Source organism: Trachemys scripta, chromosome 17 (genome assembly GCF_013100865.1).
Source record: "Trachemys scripta elegans isolate TJP31775 chromosome 17, CAS_Tse_1.0, whole genome shotgun sequence".
NCBI classification, from domain to species: Eukaryota; Metazoa; Chordata; order Testudines; family Emydidae; genus Trachemys; species Trachemys scripta.
In genome coordinates, this window is record NC_048314.1 from 23,025,506 (window position 1) to 23,046,919 (window position 21,414).

The following is a 21,414-nucleotide window of genomic DNA, read 5'->3' on the forward strand; positions in this document are numbered from 1 at the left end:
AGCTTAAGGCAGAAAGATGTCCCACAGATGGGATGGAGGGTAGATTTCAGAGGTAAAATGGGTGTAGGAAACCAACAGTCCTCTTGATTTACAGAAGAAAATGAATGATTGCAAGCAATTCATACTGACAAATGTAATAGAAATAGCTAGATCATGTAAGCCTAAATATGAAAGCCTTCTTTTGTTTCAGCTTTAGGTGTCATCTTGAGATATGTATTGGGACAATATGTTTGCTGCATTCTGTGCAAGAATCACTAATGAAATCTCAGCCATGAACTAATTCCTCTCCAGGTTATTTTTAGTGTTGAGATTCTCCTGCCTGCTCGAGTAGGCATGACTGGCCATCCTTTCTGAAATAGCCCGTCAGCTCACATGATATGACCTGATAGATATGATTTCCCAATTTACCTTGAAAATCTCAATGTTTCTTTCCAGGTATCAGAGCTCTGTGTCCCAGCCTCCTCCATGTCTCTGAAACTCTACCAAAGGATCTCTGTCTTAATACTTTTGCTACCAGTGTGCATTGCTGCTCAAAAGACAGGCTTTTGGCTAGGCACACTCATAGAAAAGCCAGGAACCATAAGGAAGTCTGAGGATTTTTAAGAGCACTAGAAATACAATATATGCATTGTCTCTGTGTAATCCTGTTTATTGTCTACTCAATGAGTGGGGGCTTGGCCTCATTGAACAGCTTTTCTTTAAACTTGCAATTCTGCTGTCCTATTTAAACATTGACCTTCTAATTTTTCTTTATCTTTCTCAAAATCTAAAAAGGTAATGTCTTTTTCGCTGGGACATGCTACAATATGGATTGCAGGAAATGTAACCCATACTAATACGTTTAACTTGCTTGTGTCAAATTTTTGTTCCAGATACAATTACAAAGAGAGATTTCTATATATTTATTTTTAATGTTTTCTGAAGCACTAAAGTGATCTGTCATAAGAGGACTAACATTGCTATTACAAACTATAAGATGGAGAATTAAGGAAGTGTCCAGCATTGCTTATAAATCCAAATGCTATAGTTTATGTCAATGATCCATGCATTAAAGAGCCTCTAAGCACATACTAACATGACAGACCATAACAGTTATAGGGGTCTATCATGTCCATAATCTACGGCTCATTTCCTTTAACTGAAACCATAATGTCCGTGAAAGAGCTCGCTCTCAATAGGCGAAATGCATTAACAGCTCCATTAGATTTTCAAGTCTGAACAGGATACAAAAAAGCAAAATTATTATTTTCATCTGTAACTCACCCATGTTTGAAAGGACATGTGACTGCTGTAACTTTTATTTTCTTGGCTTTTGCTTTCTATGTTAGCATAAAAATAGATTATTTTAATTTATGTCTCTCTTAAAAGATTGCACTGCAGCTACATCTTGAAGGTATCTATCTCATCATCAACCCAAAAAATTGTTAGTGTGTTTTTTTATTAGCGTAAACTTGGGGAAAGATGCACTTGATGCTAAAGTCCAGGAATGGCAGTCAGAAGATCTAGATTCTATTCCGGGCTCTGTGACAGGCTTTTAATGTGGCCTAAAGCAAGTCATAACCTCTCTGCATCTTAGGTTCCTCATTTATGAAAGAAGTAGAATAATGACATACCTCACTGGGGTGTTGTGAGGCTTAATAAATTAGCATTTCTAAATCACTGAAATCCTCAGATAGAAGGTGTTAACTATTTACTGATAAAAACTGGCGTAAAAAAATTAATAAACCCATTCCTGTGTGGTATGTATAAGAGGAGAGTTTTGCACCTCCTTTAAAATTAAATTGAACATGGTACTACAGTGTGCTTGTTTTATGGATTCACACATTTACTCATTTCAATCAAGTCTGCCACAATAACCACTTTTTACACTTTTTAATGTAAAATAATGTAGCTTAAATAACAAAGCATTAAAAATAATGTATTTAGAGAGACTGATGAGTGAACAAAAGTAAAGCTGCTCCTTTGTTTACTCTAGAATAAATTAATACATAAAACAAAGTAGACTGCATAAACTGAACTGCGATTGGTATTCTGCCTAAAGAGATGGTAATGCTTTTTCTTTTTTTGTAATAAGATGGTGACCACTCACTACGAAGATTATTTCTAACCAAACAGCCACATATACATACAGCCTACCCTGGGAGTGTTTTTAAAGAAGATTTTTATACTTCTGGCAGTTCAGGTTTAAAGGTCAGATTGAAACTATCACCATGTTTCAAAATGCAATCTGTGCAATGCAGCATAATGAAATGGTTCAGTAAAGGTGCTAGTGGAAATTCTTTTAATTAGGTCCAAGGCTTTTCAGTTGTCAACATGAATAAAGAAACATTCTCTTGCAAACAGAAAAAAGAAAATATAAATGGAAGTTACCTTTCAAAAATGGATTTGTAATTGAGAAACAGAAGTTAGTGTTGCTATGATATCTCAAAAAACATGTTTCAGTTCCCACAAAGTGGAGAAACAAACAGTAAAGTGTAAGAGCACCTAATTGTGAAAGCTTGCTAATAAATGGGATATGAATACTATGCAAAAAATAATTTACAGACAGCCAAAAATAATCAGAAGCCAATTTCAAGTACTCATGAATACATATGACAAGTAAGATCTCCTTGGTGCAATATACAAGGCATCACAAATCAATGGCCTTAATCTAATAAACATTGCACAATGAAAGATTAAACTTTATATTTTTATTTCTTGCACTAAAGTAATTATACCTTATAATATGAAGCTCTGATGTCTACAACTAAGACTCCAATGTGACACTCTTATAATTTGAAATACTTAAAAATAAATTGATAGACACTGTACAAAGTATATAAAAGTAGAAAAACTGACTCCCTCAGCCATTGCTGTAACTCATAGAAAGGTATGTAGGAAACATGCCAGCAGCAAATGCAACTGGAAGATCATCACAGTTCTTAATAAACCTCCTTTCTTAATATTGACAATTTTAAAAGGGATATTGCTATTCAAAGTGCTCTCTGTCACTCATATCATTAGCAACATGCAGCAATATCACAAACACAAAGTTGAGCAGAGACAGACTTTAGCATTTCAAACATTTACCTACTAATGCAGACGTTTGCACCTTAATTTTCAAAGGAGCTGACCTGGGCAATTCAGGAAGTCTGATAGCTAGAAGGTACTGTCGAGTCAAGCCAGAGCAAAGCACTGACATTCTGTTAGGTGTTTAATCCAATTCTACTGGAACTATCGCAAGGTTATCCAACCTCTGTAACATGCACATTCACTGGAGAGACCTTTCACAATAGCCCATTTTCACTCAGATACCAGGACTGAAATGGTAACAAATAACTCACTCTGAACTATGGAAAGACCACAGTTTGGGCAGCAATGTCATTATTGTGAGACCCAAGTATGACTCTCAGAAAAAGTCTCCAGAAAAATCACAGGACTTAAGGGATTCTTTTTTCAATGTAGCAAAAAGAGTTGTTCAGAAAAACAAGCAGACTATTAACATTTCCTATTGCATGAATAGCGTGCCAGTGAACACACCAAAGTAAATGTTACTCATCTCTGCAGAATGCAAATGGATTTAATTCACCAAAGTAAATTTTGCACATATTCAAGAGTTAATGAAGTGCTCAGTGCTCACATCACCTTGCAATACTGAAAGCATGGTTTGCCTTAACAGCTATTCATGACTGTGGAACTGTTAGCGATATTTTTAGTCCCTCAGCTAACATAGCCTGGCATAGCCTCCAACAGATCACAAATGCATCCATGTGGAGTGAGCCCAGTGGAAAGACAGACTCGCCAGAATCTCCCCCATCTCCCCCTCCCTCCCCCGAAGAAAGTGTATAATAGATCAGCTTCACAGTCACCCTGCTGTGATGAACAACTTGATCCACTTACAGTTCCAAACACACGATGCATGAAAGAACAGACATAAATTCACTTCTTGCAAAGAAAAACAGCTGCTCTCTAGTGGTCAGTTACTAATATTATACAGTTTAAAGGAAAGGAAAAGACCTAGAGGAGAACAATTAATTATCTAGATAACTAAAATAATGAAACAAGGAGGAATACAAATGAGGAATAAGACAGAAATACTGATTCCAAACATTAACTACAAAAAGCAAAATGATTCAAGTTAAGTCTTTGTTACCAAACATATTCAACCCAGCTGTGTTTATATAGCAGTTGTGAAAAAAAATATACCATGTACATTATTTGTGTGTCATGCCAGTTAATTGAATTTGCTAGCAGCACTTCCTCTGCAATGCTCCAAACATCCTCTAAGAGAAAATGTAGCTTTTAAACAGACCTGCAGAAAACTGAATCAAGAATTTTGAACTAATAAAACACAACTCTTTACTGTTATAAACGTGAAGTAAAAGTAAATAATGAAAGGAAGGAAGTCTCTTAAAATTTATTACATTCCAAAGCTTGAAGTTTTCGGTTTATTGGTGAAGTCTCTTCTGATGTTCTACAGTGCTCCTGCAATAGCTCTTTTAATGAAGTCCCATAAAATTTAATAATACTTGATTGTTGACAAATCATATATACATATGAGGCTCAGGATTCGCTGTATCCAGACATTTCTTACATAATTCTATGAAATTTACAAGTTTGACATTTCCACGGTTGTGCATATTTGCATGAGTGATGACCAGCTGGCAGATTCGGATGCAAAGAGTAAAGTCAAAATGAAGAGCTATTTAATACCAAAAAGAGGCATTGAAATAACTTTAATAGACTGAAATGTTGACAAAAGCCAGGGAGCACAGAATCATACATAACTCACTGCTTCCTGCCTACCTGGCTATATACAGTGATGAAAGGAGGAGTCACATCGCAGACTACTGAGGAGTGAAGAGATATCACAGCGGCAAGCAGTGAGCATTCATGAGTTACCCAGTGCAATGAATGGGAAACTTACTTGGATTGGCTTCTGCCCTGAGGGAATAAGTCACTTTCCAATGGACATGGATAGTCTCTCACCAGGCTACGGTAACTGGAAATTATTGTTCTTACAGCAAACATGATCATCCAAAGTAACTTGCATTAAGCTATAACAATGCATTTGACTTATCCCAGCAGAGAAATGGAAACACTTCAGGGATAGGGGCATCATTTTGAATGTGGCAATTCTAGAAGTTTGATATATGCCACTCTTGCTGATAACAATCCCCAATTTGCAAGGCTACTGCCTTGGAACCCCTAGGGTGAGAACAGATGTTTTTAGTTATGTTCCACTTCCTTTCATTTAGTGACTTTAAAGCGACTCAGGCTAGCAACATTCTGAACTTTTCTCCCCCTGAAATTTTGCTTCATGAATACAGCCAGGCAGTGACCAAAACCATTTCTGACTCTTGGCTGTTTGGAGTTCTGTGTGAAATGGATTCTGGGGTCTTACCCACAACACAAAAGCCGACACCTCTAGTGGAACTAGTTGGCAGACAGCAGGCAGGCCTAGAGCTGAACTATGCAGGGTGAATATAAATGACTTCTCCTATGTTGAATTATTCTTACCAGCAATGCTTGAAATATGCTAGTGATGAGTAAGGGTGGATGCATGGTGTTGGGAGGCTTGCATATCGGTTGACGTTCTCCAGATTCCTCCTATCTCTGTTTATTGCACTGCAATTGGAACAGCTGTGCCATGTTAGTGCAGAATATCAAAAAGATGGATATTCTGTACATCAAAATTACATGAATATTAATTATCTAGGCAAACAGCTACAATGCTCACCTCCCTGTGTGTCAGAACTCAAAACACTGCTTCTTTATAGGCCCCAAAGCCCCATAGCCAGAAGTCATGTTGTGGACAAATTACATATGTGTCATGTAGGTAGTTATCTATCCAATCTGGATAGCAGATCTTCACCACAGCAGCCAAGCTACGGTTATAGGTTTTTATTTTGATCTGAGGATCTGGACTGGTGAGGATTAATTGAGTAAGTGACAGGCTAATGCTGGGAGCGAGGGTACATGGAGGTAAGTGTTTGCTCTTCTAGTTCTTGCTGCTAAATGATTCACAGTCAAGAATCATCATTAACCAGGAAAATGCATCCAACAATTACTACAAAAATGAAATAGGGCTTCCCTTTATTAAAAATTAGTCATAGTCTAGGATCATCCTACTGAAAATTGCAGCAGAAAACAACGTTATCAGCAAAGAGAATCCACCTTTCCACAACAAACTGGGACAGAGCAAGGTATTTCAGTATCACTGTGATGCCAATCATCTCTGCAACGAAGGCAAGCGCCCTCCATGTGAATGTCTGGTACTCTATTAAATGGACATCACAGGACACAGGACTATCTTTTGAGTGAAATATAAGGTACTCCTTTTTCAGTCTGAAATTTTTAAAGAAGTTTTTCAAAATGTTCCAAGCAGGTCCTATGGGAAAAAAATCTTGAAAATGTTACACTGCCACTTTTCTATGAGCTGCAACACTAGCCTGCGTTTCGGTCACCACACAATAACAATTATGCTTCAAACAGGTGAATGACAAGGCAAAGCATGGCCGAGTGTTCACTTGTTATATATAAGGCCTGGTCAACACTGGGGGGTAGGAGAGAAATCAATCTAAGTTAGGTGAATAATGTAGCCAAAGTCGATGTACTTTGATCTACTTATCGTGGTGTCTTCACTGCGGTAAGTCAACGGCTGACGCTCTCCCGTCGACTCCACCTGTGCCTCTCGCCCTGGTGGAGTACCGAGCTGACAGGACAGCGCTCGGCAGTTGATTTATCGTGTCTACACTAGACACGATAAATCAACCCCTGTTGGATCTATCGCTGCCCATCGATCCAGCGGGTAATGTAGACAAGCCCTAATATTGAAAGGCTACAGAGAAATCCTTACTTGAGTTTACTTCTTCTGAACCACAAAAGAACCAGATTACATTCTGAACTACTCTGCACATCAATTTCATATTCAACTGCACACTAACACAGGATTTTATTTAAGTCATTAAGTGAAAGGAAGCACACTTTACAAATTATGGATCCTAATAGCCAACTGAATATTTTGAGCGTGACTAGTAAGAGAATCTCAGATTTTTCTGTCTTCTCCCAAAAAGACACCAGTTGGACTAGACATGGCTTCTAGTGCACTTGCTCTACACACTTTGCCACTCATCTCCTCTTTTAGCTTCATTAATAAAGATACTCTACTATCAGGTGGCATCAATACAGTGCAACGTAAATTGGGCACATCTTTGTCTTAGTACAGTTAAAGAACCAAACATTTATGCTACACCATTAAAATTAGTTTAAACATTTTAAATGGAACTAAAGTACACCACCAATACAGAGAAAGGAGGCCTGTATAGAGGAATAATAGTTCAGAATTATTATCACAAAACAGTCTTATGGCAGGTCTACACTATGGGGCTAAGTTGACCTAAGTTACGCAACTCTAGCTACGTGAATAATGTAGCTGGAGTCGACGTACCTTAGGTCGACTTATTGTACCAAGCTGGGTCGACGGGAGGAACTCTCCTGTCAACTTACCTTATGCTTCTCATTCCAGTGGAGTACTGGAGTCGACGAGAGAGCAATCAGCAGTCGATTTAGCGGGTCTTCACTAGACCTGCTAAATTGACCCCTGGTGGATTGATCGTCGCAGTGTCAATCCACGGTAAGTGTAGACAAGCCCTTAGTAATTGATTATGAAGCGAGTGACCTGATTTCAAAATTATGTTTAAAAAAAAAAATAGGACACTGATTGAAATTCAGAGATCCAGTTGGAGGAAACCAGGGGAAAAGATTCATTAAGGTATCTCCAAAAATAAATGTCAGTCCTTTATTGCTCTTTTACCACGTAAGTATGGCTTGAAATTCTCTCTTTCCACAGCACTCTGCTCCACCCCAAAAAACTGCTTGAATTTGGGCTTTTTTTGTTTTGTTTCACATTAGATATTTTCTTCCTGCAAGACTTTGTAATTTTTAGAGGACTTGGAATCTGACATATTAACTGGGTATTTTAATCAAAGTTGCAGCATTCCCAACACAAATGTCAACTTTGCCTCCCTGTCACTCAGGGGTTGCGCAAAAAGCAACCTACGTTTCAGCCTCCTGATATTCTATTGGGTTCCATATCCCTCAAAGATTGCTAAATTCTGTCAGGCAAAAAAGATAAAGACAGGGTAAGCAGTTCACTTAACAGAACACATGGGGTCTTTGGCACCATCATCAGACACATGTTAGAAACTAAACAGATAAAAAGGATTGCTATTTCTAGTAATGCAGTAGCTTAAAATATCCAAACAATTTATACGTACCACATCATTGGGAAGGCTCTGTAGATCATCAAAAGGAGTTTCCAGTGTGTTGGTATCAACATTAAGAATCACCACATCTTCCAGGGCCATATTTCTAACTTTCTAAAAAAATACCAAAGTCAGAAAAGGAGGGGGAGGGAAGTCAAATCTTATCCATAAGGAACATAAATCATAACATAACATTCTGCTAACTACACTATTCCCCAAATACTTTAAAAGAAGCAAGTGGTTTCCTCCTATTCCTCACTCTGTGTGTGTATGTGTGTGTGTGTGTGCGCGCGCGCACACACACGCGGTGTTTGTTGTTTAACATTTGTTGGTTTTGTTTTTCCAAACAATAGTTAAGAATAAAATTGTCCAACACATAGAAAAACATAAACTGTTGAGCAATAGTCAACATGGTTTCTGTAAAGGGAAATCGTGTCTTACTAGTCTATTAGCATTCTTTGAAGGGGTCAACAAACATGTTGACAAGGGGGATCCAGTGGACATAGTGTACTTAGATTTCCAGAAAGCCTTTGACAAGGTCCCTCACCAAAGGCTCTTATGTAAATTAAGCTCCCATGGGATAAAAGGGAAGGTCCTTTCATGGATTGAGAACTGGTTAAAAGACAGGGAACAAAAGGTAGGAATTAATGGTAAATTCTCAGAATGGAGAGGGGTAACTAGTGGTGTTCCCCAAGGGTCAGTCCTCGGACCGATCCTATTCAACTTATTCTTAAATGGAGAAAGGAGTAAACAGTGAGGTGGCAAAGTTTGCAGATGATACTAAACTGCTCAAGATAGTTAAGACCAAAGCAGACTGTGAAGAACTTCAAAAAGATCTCACAAAACTAAGTGATTGGACAACAAAATGGCAAATGAAATTTAATGTGGATAAATGTAAAGTAATGCACATTGGAAAAAATAACCCCAACTATACATACAATATGATGGGGGCTAATTTAGCTACAACAAGTCAGGAAAAAGATCTTGGAGTCATCGTGGATAGTTCTCTGAAAATGTCCACGCAGTGTGCAGAGGCGGTCAAAAAAGCAAACAGGATGTTAGGAATCATTAAAAAGGAGATAGAGAATAAGACTGAGAATATATTATTGCCCTTATATAAATCGATGGTACACCCTCATCTCGAATACTGCGCACAGATGTGGTCTCCTCATCTCAAAAAAGATATACTGGCACTAGAAAATGTTCAGAAAAGGGCAACTAAAATGATTAAGGGTTTGGAACGGGTCCCATATGAGGAGAGATTAAAGAGGCTAGGACTCTTCAGCTTGGAAAAGAGGAGACTAAGGGGGGATATGATAGAGGTATATAAAATCATGAGTGATGTGGAGAAAGTGGATAAGGAAAAGTTATTTACTTATTCCCATAATACAAAAACTAGGGGTCATCAAATGAAATTAATAGGCAGCAGGTTTAAAACAAATAAAAGGAAGTCCTTCTTCACGCAGCGCACAGTCAACCTGTGGAACTCCTTACCTGAGGAGGTTGTGAAGGCTAGGACTATAACAGAGTTTAAAAGAGAACTGGATAAATTCATGGTGGTTAAGTCCATTAATGGCTATTAGCCCGGACGGGTAAGGAATGGTGTCCCTAGCCTCTGTCTGTCAGAGGGTGGAGATGGATGGCAGGAGAGGGATCACTTGATCATTGCCTGTTAGGTTCACTCCCTCTGGGGCACCTGGCATTGGCCACTGTCGGTAGACAGGATACTGGGCTAGATGGACCTTTGGTCTGACCCGGTACGGCCGTTCTTATGTTCTTATTTCTTCTCATTAAATCTTTAACCTGCAGAAAGAAGTTTCTTAGCATCCTGTGTACTGGGATTTCTGGAGGAATCATAATATCCTTCTAGATCATTCAACCAAGGAGGTATTTCAAACTTTTCTAACATTCATTTACTTCTTGTTTCCCCCTTCAATCCTGATTCAAAGCACAACTTCTAGCTGCATCGAGACTCAAAGTAAGTAATTTTTTAAAAATTCAGTATTTGTTTAAATAGCAAACAGAAAGTTGGCTCTTCCAGTTGCTGAACTGCTAGTAAGGCCAACCTTGGATCCGCTTTACCATCTCTGGCTTTGCCTTAGCACTTCCAACACTTCCTCATTCACAAATGAGATTACATTTAGCAAAATGGACAGTGTTAAAGATAAACTGAGTGAAAGGGAAGCTAGAATTCTTTTCTTCCTTAATTCTAGGATTTCCAGGACACCACAAAAGATTACAAAATACTTCCAGGATTCTAACACAGGCCTCCCCACTCACAAGGCTTTGAGAAAAATCCCTTTTCCTGTTATTTCTTTTGGGTGGCTACCCATATAATATGTTGTCTAAGGCCTTGTCTACACTGCCACTTACAAGGCTGAAACTTTCTTCACTCAGGGGTGTGAACCCCCCGAGTGATGCAAGTTTCAGCGCTGTAAAGTGGCAGTGTAGATAGTGCCACAGCGCTGGGAGCCGCACTCCCAGTGCTGGTAGCTATTCCCCTCATGGAGGTGGTTTTATTACAGTGCTGGGAGAGCTCTACACAGCCTAACGTGACTACACAGCCACGTTATAACATCGACTGTGCAGACATACCTTAAGAGCAGCAAACTCCACAGCAAACTGATGCTCAAATCTTAAACCAATCTTTGTAAGGCAAAACAGACAGACTACATGGCCACACATATTTGGCTAAACTTATTTGCTAAGAAAGTGGATGTCTAGCATGGAAAAAATTGATAACTGATTAGGAAATTTAAGTCTAAGACTGACCTTTGAACCTTTTAGAAATGTTATTGGGTTTTTCACTTCAAAGGCCTAGCTAGAGTTTTAGAGGAAGAACTTTGTGGGCTACAGAACTCAGTTAGAAATTGTAAGTCTTCTGGACCAAACACAGAGGAGCAGAAGGGTTCCTGGAAATGAGCATATGAGAGAACCATTACAAAGGGATGGGAATGATACAGATTTGAAATGTTGTTCCTGGAACAAAAATCTTTCCATCTTTCTGTTTGTACACATAGGCAAAAAAGTTCTACAGTATAAGCCCAAATGCACACACCCTCTTCTCAATGGTCAGCTGGAATGAGGTTTTTGACTCTGTTCCCAATCCCCAAGTCAAAGCATTGATTGCTGAATGTTTAAGTTTACATTTCCTACAATGGTACACAGATGCACAATAGAAGAAAAGCATAGCCTCTTTTTGAAAAGAATAGCCCTTGGTAGCTTTTGCTGTTTAAGTACCCAAGAAGCAGAAGACTGCCAGATTTCATTTCCCCTCTTAAGCAACATTAACTGCTCTGCTGGTGGTTTCAATAATGGAATTTAAATATTCCCTTAACAATCAATTTTTCCATCCAACCTGGGAACTGTATCTACATATAATTTTTAAATTCACATATATGTAAGTGGAATATCCAAGTACCATATTTATCTATCTATTCAGCAGATCTTCAGTTTGATCTTCTCTCTACATCTACCCAGGCTGCCACCAGCCAAAGAAGCAAGGTAACGGTCCTGAGCATGTTCTAATGACGTATTCAGACAGCTGGATGAGAAAAATTAATAGTAATCTCAACCCACAATGTTATTTATTTTGAAACATCCTCTTATGAAATCTGATCTATCTAAACTACACTTCTACAGGGACCTAGAAATGTGAGTTCCTGTGAAGCACACATCCAACAATACAAGATCTTCTGAAAAGAAAACATAGAATCCAAAATGCTTCCAGATCAGGAAGATATGGACTGACACTTAAAATACATTAGCAACTTGGACGGAGTCAAGAATGTATTCCATCACAAACCTGGCCTGTAAGGTAAAGATGGAATAAGAAAAAGTATTGATGGCGAGAGGAAGTGAGAAAGGAGAACACATAATGAACAGTCTGTTCAAAACATAGGTGGAGGAATTCATTGCAGTTTTTTTAATACTAGGAGAAAGAGTCTGGTAATTCATTGATATGTTATCTCAGGACAATGCAACTTCTGCCCTCCAAGTGATAAGGAAAGAAAAGAATGTGCCTGTTAAAGGGTGACAGTGTCTTGTCAACTGCACAGCTTCAAACTAACAAACACCAAGAAGCAACTAATAAGATGGTTTACAGATGGTTGATACTCAATATTCAAATGGTCAGAGTTCAGATACTGGTGTTATAGTGGGTGAGATACTGTAGAAAGGCCACCAAGCTAGAGACTACCCATTGGATTCAACTACAAAAAAAAAAGAGGGTTGATGGTATCATCCTGGAGGGCATCAAACCACAAGGGTATATGTGACAGGCAATTTCTAAGCGTGAGAGAGCTAGATCTGGAACAGCAGTGGTTTTGTAGCTAGAGATTGGTGAAGAGGCTCTGATATGGAGTAAACAGGCCCAGGACCTCAAAGGACAATGCCTGACAGTTGGAACCATTAACACCAAATTCACATACACACAAAAAGGAACTATGAAGTATGGTAATAAAGAACATTTTCCAATAAAATGGTAAACTATTATCTCCCCCAATAGTGCCACTCTTTTGAATAAACAAACTGGCTGCTTTTAAAGTCTGCTATAGAAATCCTTTTTAATCTCACACCCTCCAACCATATAGAGCAGTCTCTTAAGCCAATTAATTAGGTCATTTATGCACAATCCCTCTAGGTAGCAAGAACAGGTCTCTAACAAACCATTTGTGGGGAAAGGGAAGTTAAAAAAGGGAGGCGAGGGAACTAAATGCGTGTCAGCAAAAAGTCATACATGAGAGAAAGCACAAGAAAAATTTAGATCAAAGTTTTAAAAAATAGGAACCTAAAGTTAGGTTACTACAGGTCGCCTTAGGTACCTAAATAAGCAGCCTCAGCTTTCAAAGGTACTGCGCACCCAGCAGAGCCAACCAACTTCAAGGGCAGTGGTTAGGTACTTACAATCAATTAATCAATCAATAAAGCTACTTATTTAGGGTACGTCTACACGGTAATCCTTCCTGCCTGGCAGTGTGTCTCAGAGCCTGAGTCAAATGTTGTTCCCACTTGCGCTGGACCCTAGTCTCTGAGACCTTCCCCCCTCTCCACTTTTCAAAGTGTGGGCTCCAGCCTGAGCGGGAATGTCTACACTGCTATATTTCGTCCCATGGTGTGAGCCTGAGTCACCTGACCTAGGTTCTGACACTCGCTGCTACAGGTATATGACTTCATCTTTTTTTTTTTGCAGTATACATATACCCTTAGGTGCCTAAGTCTGTACTTCGAACCCTAAAGTTAAGCTTCTCTTTCTGAAATTCCTGGCCTTAAATGGTATATTTAAGGCTAAATGGATGCTGTGGTCAATGCCAAATTATAGCTAAAACTCTCACATGATCCATTTAATTACCACATACTATAAATAAGTCACTGTCTTATGCACAGAACCCAAATTGGAGTTTTTTGTTGTTGTTTTTTTTTGCGAAAATATTTGGACTAATTGGAAGACTATTCCATATAATTCTTTCCTTACAAAAGGAGCACAAGTCCTTCATGAAAAGCAAGATACTTCCCTCCCCACTCTCAGGAACCAAAAGGTCACTCAGTTGGCTTACATCTGATAAACTCTAAGGTAACCCAGGAGTCTTGCTTCTTCTGGGAGTCAGGAAGCAGCAGACAAACTGATTTGCTCCTTCCTGCTTCAGAAAATTAAAAATCTCAGTTATACTCAGAGGACTCTTGAAAGCTCCAACAAAAAATCGTTAGCAATGTGCTTAACCAAAGCCAGAAGCTTTTCAAAATTGTGCACCAGAAGGACAAGACAGAAGGGATTATACCTCCTCTTGATTATTACAGGAGCAGCAGGAGTGACCTACAGAAACAAATTTGAACTTGTCAGTGGGTTTTTCTGTAACTTGGATGAAGAATCTCTGGGTATGTCTACATTGGAATCATACACCCATCACTGGCCTGTGTCAGCTGACTTGGGCTTGCAGGGCCCAGGCAGTGGGGCTATAAAACTGCAATGTAGATGTTAGCCCAGGCTCTGGGACCCTCACAGCGTCCTGTAAAGCAGCATCCTTTCTCAACAAATGTCTTTATCAAGGAAGATAGGTTACAACTCTTTGGGTACCTTCACTTCTGGATTGAGGTATGGGGTTGCGGCAGAATGGTGTGAGGAGTTCTCTTCTAATAGTGGCATCCTTCAGCCCAGGGGGCAAGAGACAGAGTCTGGGAATCAAAGCCACTTCTCATGTGACAGCTCTCATAAACACCCCCAACTTGCAAATCTGCTTTTCACGTTAAATGCACCAAGTTCCAAAAGGTACAACTAGCTACAATTTATTAATATTCTCATTGATTCTCCATCCCCACATCCTAATACCAAATGCATTATCAGTAAATCACAAAGAATAATATTCTATTTATCACAGCCGCCTAACTAGCTAAACAAAATATTGGAAACAATGCACTGCATGCTTAATAAAATAAAGTAGATGTACTAAGTCAGTATTTTACAAACAGTACAGAGAATAAGAGGAAAATATGACTAGAAATAGCTGTATATAGCTGTAATAGCTGTCAACTGTTGGAAATGGGCCATCCTGATTATTACTACAAAAGTTCTTTTTCTCCTGCTGATAATAGCTCACCTAATAGCTCACCTTAATTATCAGAGGGGTAGCCATGTTAGTCTGGATCTGTAAAAGCAGCAAAGAGTCCTGTGGCACCTTACAGACTAACACGTATAGGAGCATGAGCTTTCGTGGGTGAATACCCACTTCGTCAGATGCATGCATGCTCATGCTCCTATATATCTGTTAGTCTATAAGGTGCCACGGAACTCTTTGCTGCTCTCACCTTAATTAATTACTCTTGTTATAGTGGGTATAGCAACACCCATTTTTTCATGTTCTCTGTGTGTGTGTATATATCTTCCTACTGTATTTTCCACTGCATGCATCCAATGAAGTAGTTTTAGCCAACGAAAGCTTATGCTCAAATAAATTTGTTAGTCTCTAAGGTGCCACAAGTACTCCTGTTCTTCTTGTATAAACTCTGCAACATACACAGTCATAGTATATTAGACAATTTGTGCATTAGTTTGCATTTGTCTAATTTTCCTATAGACTTTGAGCATGTGTTGATTTAAAACACTCCAGTGAAGATATAGGTCATCTGCTCATAAAAAGGAGGGGTTTCCCCCCTCTTTTCACTTAATTCCTGGTAGCCATCATTCATTCATAATAAAATACGGCAAGTCAGACTAACATCTCCACCTGCCTTTTATTTTAAATGCCACTTTTTAAAGAGTGGAGAGGTATGGAAACCCAGTTTAACAAGCACACTGAACCCATTGTTTATGGCCTCCATAAACATGGCTTAGTAAGAATTACTGACTTAATCAGAGTGAACTTATCTCCTGGTGAAAAGAGCACTTTAAATTTCAGAAATGGCACCTTTACTGTGAAAATCTCTTAACTTCTGAAACAAACTCCAGGGGGCCTTAAACACCAGGCCAGTAAATAAGCAGCAGTTAGTGTGATTTGTCCTGCTCATGAGCATCTGAACACTTGAGATCATTAAATTATTTTATGTAAAAGTTTGCAAAAATACTGAGAAACTATATTCAACAGAGAAGCATAAAAAAGGCAAGAGAGCCTGAGTAATTAAATCACGTTGTAAACAAACTTCTTCCCCATTACTAACAACAGCTTCTGTTATTAAACGTGAAAGAAAATATTAAACCAAGTTTATGTTTCACTATTTATGCCTTTCCTCCCACTTGAATAATGTACTCTGTTACACTTATGTTTGTAGTTTGTTTCATTTTCAGGTGCTTACTACTACATTTGAGTTTCAAATAAAAATTTCTATTTGTATAAGATGAACTATTGTCACTAGATTTAAAAAAAATCGTCTCTCTCGGTCTTAGGATTTTTAGCTTTTTTAACAATTTAAATTTTGAGACAAATTTAACTTTATAGTGGCTCTTCATGATCCGATACAAAGGAGATGGGCATATTACAAATACTGAGGGGGGAGGTATGAGACAGAAAACGTATTTTCTTACTAAAAAAACAAATGTTCAAAAAGTTTACCAAACAAAAATAATACATTTTTCTATCATAATTTGATATACTTTCTTAGAATGCAAAATATCATTCACAACAATTGTCTAATATCTGTTTGCTTTATGACTTGTCTAAAGACTGACAATTAATGTTTATAGTTTATTTACCTAAGAACGCCACAATACTGCAGACAACAATGTGTCAATCTGGCTACCAGAAGCAGGAAAAGCAACGGATATAAAATTTTATTATTTCATGCCCCAACAGCAGCCAGAAGGACTTAATGAAATCAGCCTTAGATTTACAATCTGAAATAGCTATTCAACAGGCAGATATGGTTAAGCTAAATGTACCCTTTGACCTTTCAACCCTTTGATCCTGGCACAGCAGGTGGCCTACTACCCCCTCCTGTGCATCTTCCACTCTTCCGCCAATCTCCTAACCTTGATGTGCAGTAGCCCTGATCCTACACAGGTGATTCTCAAGATCCTTATCACAAGCAGCTGCTGCTAACTGAATGACAAAAATCACTAGTGCTGATGTGATCCAATACTATTGGGCAATACAGGAAAAGGCTTCTTGCTGCAGTTACTGAAAAGTTTTTCAGGGCTGAAATTAATAAAGATCTCTTCTAAAAACGTCATATAATAACATATCCAGAATCCCTTTTTAAATCCAAAGTCATTTTTCAATGATAGACCATTTTAAAAATAACTTTTCATGCATTTAGGTCAGTGGTTCTCAAACTGTGGGTCGGGACCCCGTTTTAATGGAGTCACCAAATCTGGCTTAGACTTACTGGGGCCCGGGGCTGAAGCCCAAGCCCCACCGCCTGGGGCCAAAGCTGAAGCCCTGGGCAGCAAGGCTCAGGTTACAGGCCTCGTGCCTGGGGCTGAATCCTTGGGGCTTTGGCTTTGGACCCCTGCCTGGGGCGGTGGGGCTTGGTTGGGTTCAGGCTTGGGTCCTCCTTCCTGGGGTTATGTAGTAATTTTTGTTGTCAGAAGGGGGTCGCAGTGCAATGAAGTTTGAGAACTGATTTAGGGTGTATTTCATCTCTGCCTCTAAAACAATAAACATCAATGCTTTCCAGTCAAAATATCTGCAAATCCAAAAATTGGCTATTTTATTTCTTTAAGTCTTGAATTAAAGAATGCCTTTTCATGTTCCCACGTGTTTGCTATTTCCTTATCATAAAATTTGGAAATTATTTCCAGAGTTATTTGTAAAAAAGCCACAGCTTGATAATACACTTATCAAGTTCAAACAAGTTAAACCCTTTAAGAAGCACTAAAGATTATCCCACCTAATGATACAATTGCAAAAATACACAATCATCACTACTACTGAAAAACCTCAATGGCTAATGGCAAAGAATTCATAGGTAACTTACAGAATGGGTATGTGAGTAAAACTGGGTACATAGGGACGGTCCAGAGACTATTTATACAACTCTTATCAGATACTTACTGTGTCCAACCAGACTAAAGAAGAACCTGAAAGTTATCCTATGACAACTATGTCTGCTGCCACTGAGATAAACAAAATTTCAGCGGCAGTAGACATAGGTGTCACAGGATATGCAGATACTGGATTTTGATCTTGGTAACTGTTCCTCATGCTTAGGTACAATAAAAGAGAGAAACATTTTCCTTGCTGACATATTTGATTGTAATATTTTGTATACAAAAACGTCATGAATTTGACTGATCTAAAATATATTTGTAGCCATAGATAAAGAATGCCTGAGCAATGAGGGTTTCTTAAAAGTATGCTATGTCCTTTCTTTATACAAGGCTGGGATGATAGTTTCATGCCCTGAATCCAGCATCAGAGTGGCGTGCATTATTGCATATTTACACAATGGCTATGACTGTGGTAAGCGCTGAATGGAAGACTGTACTGTCAACAATTGAATATCTGACAGCTACAAAGGAATATCCCAAAACAGTTAAACAAAACCACATGTGCTTAAATCCCAATAGATATCCTACTAGGTCAAGGGCATTCCTCTTCAATCAGCACCATCACACTAATCGTTTTAGCTACAAAAACAGTTGCTGAACCAATCACTTACTATGACAAAACATAGAGAGGTTGCCAACTAAGTTTAGCACTGCTCCTACACAAAGATTAACTTAAAATAATGTGTACTCTGAAATAACGTTTAATATAGGGGTAGTAACAAAAGTGGAAGATTGAAGCAACGAGTTAATTTGAGATGGTTTCATTATCTTATCTCACTACTATTTATCAGTACTAAATACTTATCTTTATCTAATATGAATTCGATTAGTACCATAAGTGTGCCCCATTATTCATGTAATAGTCCAAGCCGTGCTTATATAACAGCTTATAAACTTCTTTGAAGTCACTTTATGGATTGCTAAATGGAAATCTTATATAGAATGACTAACTAGGTGATGATAGAAAGACTGAAAAATAAGAGCACCACACAGTTCAATATTTTCTACCAGGATTTTCCCTCATAAATCAGCTGGTGCCCTCTGACCTATAACAGGAGATTATCTTATCTCACTAGAGAACATTTCAGTCACACCAAATTAGACTTAACAGTCAATGGATACATTTGATATTTTAATCATCATAAAAAATTGTCATTTTTCATTAACATAGCTGCTGCCTCTATACAGACCCCATGCCACACCAGAAACTCAAAGCCAAATCTGAGGTGCACAATTGTTTGGAAATGTCTGTGGGAATAGAAAAGAGGGAGTATGTTAAAGAAAAAAAAAAGTCTTTACATTATTCCAATAATTCCTTTTAGAGGAAACCATTTTGAGAACTGTAGCACCAGAGTCATTATTTCTAAAGAAAAGACCCTAAAGACAAAGCTAATAAATTATTCACTTATCTCCCAGTTAACCACGCTTTAGCTACTTTTTTCCTCAATAGATATGTTTCCATATTTAGGCTCCCACTAAAAACACAACTTGGAAAAATGTATGTAGGAATGCCCTGATCCTGGAATTTAAGCTGTCTGTGGCAGAAATTTGAGTACATGGGAAACCCCAATTTCTTCCATGGGACTCCGTATAGGCACAAGGGTCCCACCTGCCTAGATCTGACTGCAGGATCAGGGGCCTTAGGCTCTTCTCATCCTGGAACAAGAATCTTAGTGTGTATCAAGCACTTTGAAAGACACCTAGGCTGTAATTTATATATTAATTTAATTAAACATTTTCTATTGATCTATATATTGGACAATTAGAATATCCTTTTAAATAAACTTTAATATTATTTTACTATTGAAACACTGTCAAATAGCAGATCTTAAACAATACACAACTGTTAAGAACATGAGTGAATTCTCTGATGCTAAAATATTACTCTAACATGGTTGTAAGATTCAATATATTTTTCTATGTACAAAAAAAGTAACAAGTTTTCAGCATTAGAATCAGGCTAACAGGTAAACTACAGTAAAACTACAGTAATAATCTAGCTAATTTGACAAAAGCCTATCTTCCTGTTCCAGGGTGCAGACAAATTATGGTTTACTCACTAGTAAATATTAGATCAAACAGCCCCTGGTGGATTTTTTTTTAAATGGCAAAGGCAAAGATATCCAAGACACAAAAAATGGATCTTTTAGTGCAGAGGAAGGACAGGAGTTTTGTTTGTTTATTTCTTTTCAATTTTACATGGGACTTTGAATAGCAACACTTCACCAATGTGTCTGTGTTCCAGAAGCTATGGTTTATCAAAAAACCATACTGGATAAACACTGCTAAACACTATGTTTACCCATACAGCTTACCCAAGAGCTTCTTCTATTTTGGGCCGTCTGACATGGTGTTTGGAAGGACTGTAGGACAGGAGGATTGGGATGAGGCATAAACACTGGGGAAAAGTGGTGCTAGTCAGATGTGCAAAGGCATTTTGAGGAAGGAACTTCCAATACGCAGGTAGTTAATATTACTACTTCTTTATTCACCCCAAGGCTAAATGAATCAATCAAAAAACTTTGGGATTGAATTATTTTTTTTAAAGTAGAGAATAATATTTTAAAAAGCCAAAGTAAGGTAAATGTCTGACACTGGTATGAGGCAGAAAAGTTCTTGTGCTATACAAAAAAAGCAGAGAACAATGGATGCTAGGTTATCTATCTAGATATTTACATGGCTCAACACTTTAGCATCTAAATGCCTGAGGACGTATTATCCGAAACCCACTGTCTCATAAATCTAGAGTGTAAATCACATTTGCACAGATAAGGCAAACAAATCAATTTTCACCTTAACACCAAACTACTCTGATTTGGTCAGTCAATGTAATATTTGTTGCAATATGAAGCCAGGAAGAAACAAGCATTTGCACATACTTTCTGTCTTCTCAGGAAGAAAGGCTACATAGGAGGAAGAATAATGACAAGAGGGAGAACATTGTTCCAGTTGACCAAAAGTATCAAATCATATGTTCTTTAGTGACACACGATCATCTCTACCAGAAAAAGAAAAAACAGATTGCCTTTCCTAAGACTGCAGTGTGCAATGCAGATGGCCCCTGAGACACTAGATCTGAATGTCCTTGAAATTTAGAAAAGTCCATATCCAAACTTGGTGGGTGAGTCCCATTTCTTGCATTCTGGACATTTGGATACTGGGCCTGAATTTGAACCTTCCCATTCTCCCATTGATCCATTCTTTGTATCATTTTATCCCTCCTTAGCCTTGACCATTCTTGGAAAAGACAGACACATGAATTAACAAGAAAGCCTATAGTACAATCCCTTTCCCACTAGAGCTACCGCAAAACTGTAAGAGAACAGAGTTAATAAATCTTCTCTAGAAACAAGGAAGAGACTATGAACTACAACAGAAACAACATTTACATGGAAAGTTTTCAGACTCACAAAAATGGCTTTGGAGAGGTGATTCCATCTTTGTAATTGGGGGAGGAGGGAAAGAATTGACAGTTAAAGGCTCTGATGTAGTAAGTTCAAGGATACTTAGTGCCTGCATAGCACGGTTTGTCTTTAAATCACTGTGCACATATTAACTTCACAGCACAAATTTATTATCCCCATCTTAAAGATGGGAAAAGTAAGACATAGAGATGAAGTGACTTGCTTAATGAGCTAGGATCTGAACTCCTGAGTTCTTGGTTTCCAGCCACATGCTCAGTCCATCAGA

The 21,414-nt window shown here is 38.3% G+C and overlaps 1 protein-coding gene across 7 annotated transcripts in view; it reads right to left on the bottom strand.

Annotated features, from left to right (window-relative positions):
- DENND1A (DENN domain containing 1A) overlaps positions 1 to 21,414 on the bottom strand; it is a 358,648-nt gene that overhangs the window by 121,965 nt on the left and 215,269 nt on the right. For all 7 annotated transcript variants that reach the window (XM_034793394.1, XM_034793392.1, XM_034793396.1 and 4 more), the window contains exon 12: positions 8,259 to 8,360. In XM_034793394.1, the coding sequence (XP_034649285.1) occupies positions 8,259 to 8,360 (102 nt within the window). The remainder of the gene's footprint in view (positions 1 to 8,258; positions 8,361 to 21,414) is intronic.